The 6,000-nt window shown below is 45.9% G+C and overlaps 1 protein-coding gene across 3 annotated transcripts in view; it reads right to left on the reverse strand.

Annotated features, from left to right (window-relative positions):
* Positions 1-3,391, reverse strand: part of CCNT2 (cyclin T2) — a 39,539-nt gene extending 36,148 nt beyond the window's left edge. The window contains exon 1 of one of the 3 annotated variants that reach the window (XM_089520134.1): positions 3,115-3,391. In XM_089520134.1, coding sequence (XP_089376260.1) covers positions 3,115-3,356 — 242 coding nt within the window. In that variant the 5' untranslated portion in view covers positions 3,357-3,391. The remainder of the gene's footprint in view (positions 1-3,114) is intronic. The other 2 variants (XM_089520133.1, XM_089520135.1) reach the window with 2 other exon arrangements.
* Positions 3,392-6,000: the final 2,609 nt, after the last annotated feature.

Below are 6,000 nucleotides of genomic sequence, written 5' to 3' on the forward strand. Positions count from 1 at the left end.
TGTTTGGTTGTCAAATAAGAGCGAACACACTGAACTCACAGTTCCCTACACAGACCTTAACAAGGAATGAGTGAGGCAATATTAGCATAAGTGTGAAGCAATATTAGCACAAGTTTGTTCCAACCAATATAAATTATTTCCATCATAAATAAGAGCTTGCCTATTTGCTAACGATTTCACAAAATGCCTGTTGAACAAAACTGCTGCATATCTAAAGTCTTCACCCGGTGTTTTATTTAAAAAGCAGCCCCAATACTTCCCAAGAACTATTCTGCTCTGTGGAACAACAGAGCTCAATAAAATAAGATGCTTGCTATTCAAACACCTGAAATGCTTGCATAAAACACAAAAAACAGCTCTATATCCTGTTTTGAAATGCTGAATTGCTCTTCTTCAGCCATTTTTATTTTATTTTTAAAAGATGGCAAGTTTGTTTATCCGATCAGAGAATATAACTCTAAAAATGTGATTTGACAGAATTTGGAGGGAGATGGTCTGTATTATCTACTAGGTACAGCATGATATAGTGGTTTGAGTATTGGACTGTGACTCCGGAGACTAAGTTTTGAATGTCAGCTTGGCTGGCCATGGACAAGTCACACTCTCTCAGCCTCAGAGGATGGCAATGGCAATCACCCCTGGTAGAAACCTATCAGAAAAACTCTGTGATAGGTTCACCTTAGGGTCACCATAAGTCAGAGATGACTTGTAGTCACACAACAACAATGAACAGTATTACCATTTCACTTTCTAGATGAATAAATATTAAAATCGGATTTATATTGTGTGGGTTCCCAAACGATGCATTTTATCTCCTATTTCAATTACTCCCAATATTTTTTTAGCATCTGACTCTGGATGAAAAGGAGAGCAATCAAGCTTCACAGTTTCATCTTAGAAACAAAGACTCTCTCTGAGCATTTAGCAAACCATTTACTACTATTGTTACTATTATTATGGAAATTACTTGCCATTGCCCTAAAGGGATGGTTGCCCTCAAAGACACCTTTGCCAGTGCCAGTTACAACTCCTTTCTCATTAAAACTGTGCCCATGAAAACCACAGCTGACAGGAAAGGAAACTCAGGGACTCAGTGTATTTAGAAACCCATAACGACAACAACAACAACAACAGTTTGGAAATTATTTGCCCTAATGCTTGCAAGGCATCTTTGCTTGTACCTCCTCTTTCAAAACGATTGTATCCATGAAAACCATAGCCCAAGAGAAAAGCAATACAGGGACTCTCATTGTGCATTTAGTAAACTGTATTCGTAATAGTAACAATTAATATTGTCGTTTGAAAGTGGTTTGGTCCAAGGGGAAAGGCACTTTGAAAGTCCAGTTACAATTCCCATTCCCTGAGGACTGGGGCCATTAAAAAGGAGACCCTGTGAAAAGCAACACAGGGACTCTCAGCATGCATTTAGCAAAAGTATTAATAACAGTATCACTAATAAAAACAGGGGCCTTGTAGCTCCTTTGGGACAAACTGAAAGAAAGAAGTTGGCAGCATGAACTTCCCTAGGCTAAAGCCTACTTCTTCAAATGCACATATCTTTAAATTCTGTACTACTACTACTACTACTACTGTTATTGTTTGGAAATGATTTGCAAGAAATGGATGCCTGCCCCGAAAGGTTCCTTTGCTAGCACCAGTTACAACTCCCCTAATACTGTTGGATACCATAATACAACTAATAATTACCATTGTTATTAGGAAATGATTTGCCCCAAGGGGATGGCTGCCCTAAAAGGCACTCTGAAAGGCCAGAGTTCAAAGATATAGCGCAGCACTTTTCGGTCTCAAAGGTGTTACAAGATCTTTGAAAGGCCAGTTGCAATTCCCCTTCCCTGAGGACTGAGGCCATGAAAACCAGAACTCATGAGAAAAGTACCATTTTGCCCCAAGGGGATGGCTGCCCTGGAAGGCATCTTTGGTCACTGGATGTAGAGAGACCTTGCAGCACCTCTGAGGCTAATCGAAAGGAAAAAGCTGGCAGCATGAGATTTCCTAGAGTTCATTCAACCTGCTCCCAGGCTAAAGCAGCCCTCAGACTAAACCCTTCCTTCCTTGCTCCCAGGAGAAGGAAGAATTGAGACACATAGTAGCCATCTTAGCCTGGGAAAGGCGTATGGTGAGAGCTGCTGCAGCACCCCCCAGACTCACTGAGGCCCAAGACACACCACCAAATAAATAACCCAGTTTGAGACCGCTTTAATTGCCTTGGCTCAGCGCTAGGGAATTCTGGGAACTGTAGTATATACACACACAGATACACTTTATTTTCATGAAAATAAATCCTGCTTTATGTATTTTCCTTTAAGTTTATCATAATATAAAGAACTAATTTAACTAAGAATAGTCTAAACAGGAAATGTAGCCCTGTGAGACACACAGCCTTCTGTCAGAGAGCGAGAGAGAGAGCTCCAGTGCCACAAGAAGCCACAATTCCCTAGCACTGAGCCAGGGCAGTTAAAGCAGTGTCAAACTGGGTTATTTCTGCTGTGTGTTCTGGACCTAAGGCACCACTGAGAGCAACAAAGAGGCCCATCTGCTCTCTCTCATGTGGACACTTCTGTTCTCTAACTCGTTCTCCTCTCTCTCTCTCTCTGGCCAGTACTGTTTTGTTAATCGCTTTAATGGCCCTGGCTCCATGTCAGGGCATTCTAGAACCTGTATTTGAGTATCTCAGCAGCAGCAGCAGCAGCAGCAGCAGCAGGAGGAGCAAAAGGCCTACCCAACCCCCGGCTCCTCCACTTGGAGACTACCACAGCTGCCCTGGCTCAGTGCCAGGGGACTCAGAAAGTGGCACTCTGTTGTGTCCCCAGCGCTCCCTCTGACAGAGAAGGCTCCATGCCTCACAGAACTACAGTTCCCAGGATCCCTCGCGTTGAGCCCCGGCAGGGAAAGCAGTCTGGAACTGGACAGTTTCTGCCGTGCGTCTTGGACCCAAGTCGGTCTAGTAAACCTCCCCGCCCCTCCCTCTCTCAGTCGGCCTGAAGGAGGCCGGGGAGGGAGAGGCCAGCAGGAGGCCTAGGAGGAGGAGGAGGCGCCCTCTCATTCCTCGCCCTCTTCCTTATCCCTTCCCTCCCTCTCTCTCTCGGAGGATACACGTTGAGGCGCTGGCCCATGTCCTGGATGAGGTTGGCCGCCTGCTGCCGGTAGGAAAGCTCCTTGTCGCCCTCGACGCCGCAGCGCCGCGAGGGAGTGTTCTCCAGCTGCTCCCGGGTGAAGAACCAGCGCGACGCCACGATGCCAACGCCGCCGCCGCCGCCGCCGCCACGAGACGCCGAGCCCGCGCCAGCCCCAACGGCGGCGCCGCTCGCGCTCCCCGCACCCGCCGCCGCCGCCATGACACCACTTCCTCCTCCTCCTCCTCCTCTGGCAAAGGCGCCCGGCGGCGGCTGCTCCTCTTCCTCCCAGGACGCCGCCTCCTCCTGTTCCATCGCCTCTCGTCTCGCGAGAGGTCGAAACCACGTGGCGGAACCGGAAGTCCTCCTTTTTCTCTCCCACTCGCTCTCTTTCTCGCTCCCAACCATAGAGTTGTCAGGTTATAGAGAGGTCGCTTCCGGAACCAAACCGGAAGTTGGAGTCTCTATGACACTTCCGGTCTGGGTTTTTTCCCCCTTACAGGCCTCCCCCCCTTTGAGCAAATCTTTCCAAGAAACTCCATGATAAGTTTGCTTTAGGGTCGCCATAAGCCTCGGAGGCACACAATAACTACTGCTATGGAAGTAATGCAGCCCGGCGCCTCTCTTAAGTGCTGTAACTCCATCCTATACAAGCCCTGGGATTTGTAGTTTGAGTTTTACAAGGTCTCCAGCCTTCTCTGGAGAAGAGTGCTGGTGCCTCACGAAACTACAAATCCCAGCAGCCATAGTTAAAAGTGTCGTTTCTGACTTACACAGATGCCAAGGCAAAGGTAGCCTTGACAGAAAGACTCCTCTTTCTTTGCAAACCCGGCACACTAAGCCATACTTTGTTTTTGTCGTGTGTCTTCTGACTTATAGTAACCCTAAGCCCACCCAGTTTGGAGGAGGTCTGCCATTGCCTTTAATAAACCCTGGCATCCAGGGAGTTCCATGGCCAAACTGAGACGCAAGCCCTGGGCTCCAGATTCCCAACACTCAAATCACTGCGGAAAGCCCCACATAATTCCTAGCCCCAAGGGGTGAATCTACACTGTAGAAATAGTGCAGTTTGATACCACTTTCACTGCCCTGGTCCCTTGGATTTGTGCTTTTGTGAGGCACCAGCATAATTTGGCAGAGAAGGCTAAACACCTTGTGAAACTACAAATCCCGGGATCCCACAGCATGGAGATGCAGTATTCCAAGAACCAAATGATCATAGTAGTAGCATGAAAGAATTTCAGACCAGAGCTAGTGTGTCCCTCAAATCAGATTAAACAGAGCACAGCACAGCCCTGCGAGGAGAACAACTCACTGTTTGGATTTTGAAATGACCGTTAATTTTCCATTTCACCAACATCTTCCTCCTCAGACAGTAGTACTGTACAGTATGACAGCCTGCCTGGTTTCTGTCCATGACAATAATGCTTTCCGCATAGGACTGTTCTTAAGGCACAGGGTCCACCGAAACCTCAGTAGTTGTTGTGGTGCTCTGGGGGGAAGCAGCTAACACCTTGGGACCCACGGACCCTTGGCTACATTTGCTCCAAACATCCTCCCTTTTGGCTTCTCCTATCTTCGTTTCTTTCTCCCAAGAACAACTAATTCTGTAAGCAGGAAGCCCCCTGCTAAGGGATTTAAGAGAAGCTGGAGGAGGGGGAAATCTTCCATTGCGCAGGGGTCTGCAACCTGAATGGGGAGAAGGCATATATGAGGAGGGAATCACTGTCTAGTGTGCTTTGAGAATGGGAACATCATGGTTAGAAGGAGGAAACTTTTCTAAAGTCTTGCTAATGCCCATTCCATAAAGGAATTATGGAACGATGCAGAGCAATTGCTGCCAGCAGCACTGCAGGTAACATTAAACACACACACACACACACCAAACACACACAAAGCTGAAAACCAGTGCTGTTTTCTTTAACTGCAATAAAGCTTTAAAAAACTATTCCACCTACTCGACCATTATTGGAAAAGCAAGTATGGTGGACCTTGGTTCCAGGACCCCTGCGGATACCAGAATCTGTGGATGCTCCAATCCCATTAAATACAATGGCCTTGCAAAATGGTGTCCCATACATAAAATGGCAAAATCAAAGTTTGCTATTTGGAATTTATACTCTTTTGGAATATTTGCAAGCCCCGGATGCTTGACTCTGTGGATTAAGAAAAAAAACCATGCATATGAAGGGCTGACTAAACCAGAGGAGCAAATCTCCACTAGATTACTGCCTAGTATAGCATGGGAAATAGACAGCTCCCCAAGTTTATCCAAGAGCAATATTTTAAACATGGGCAAAAAGTCACTGAAAACACAACCAAGCCTCTTCAAAACATCTGTTTACCATTTTATACACCCCCAGTATTTTTTTAAAAAATAAAAAAAAATCAGCTCCAAATCTAGACATTAAGCCCAGGAGTGTGTTTGGGTCACATTTTTAGCCAGTTTGGGGGCATAAATCTGAAAGTGCATAACTTCTGTTAATGAAAACTGACCCCTGCCTTTCCATAGTTACAATCTCTGGAGTTTATCAACCGGGAAGAATGTCTCTTAAATTCGAATGAAAAGAAAGTGGGGCCAAAACACATTCACTTAAAGTCACTAGCGCAATTATGTGAATGCGCATTGTGTTCGAACTCATTGCCTGAAAATAGCATGCCTTTGCCTGAATTTGCGTGTGGCAGTCTATCACGCAATAACATTAAACTCCATGATTGCATTCAGATTGCCATCGGATTATACTTCCAATTCCCCTTGTCTGATAAACTCCTCTGTCTGAAGACTGTCTTTCTACAGTTACCTTCTGTGGAATATAAAAGACAGATACTCAATATGTAGATCAGGTGCTGACAGTCTTATATGGCT

Source organism: Sceloporus occidentalis, unplaced genomic scaffold (genome assembly GCF_023333645.1).
Source record: "Sceloporus occidentalis isolate IW3139 unplaced genomic scaffold, rSceOcc1.0.p SCAF_4, whole genome shotgun sequence".
NCBI lineage: Eukaryota > Metazoa > Chordata > Lepidosauria > Squamata > Phrynosomatidae > Sceloporus > Sceloporus occidentalis.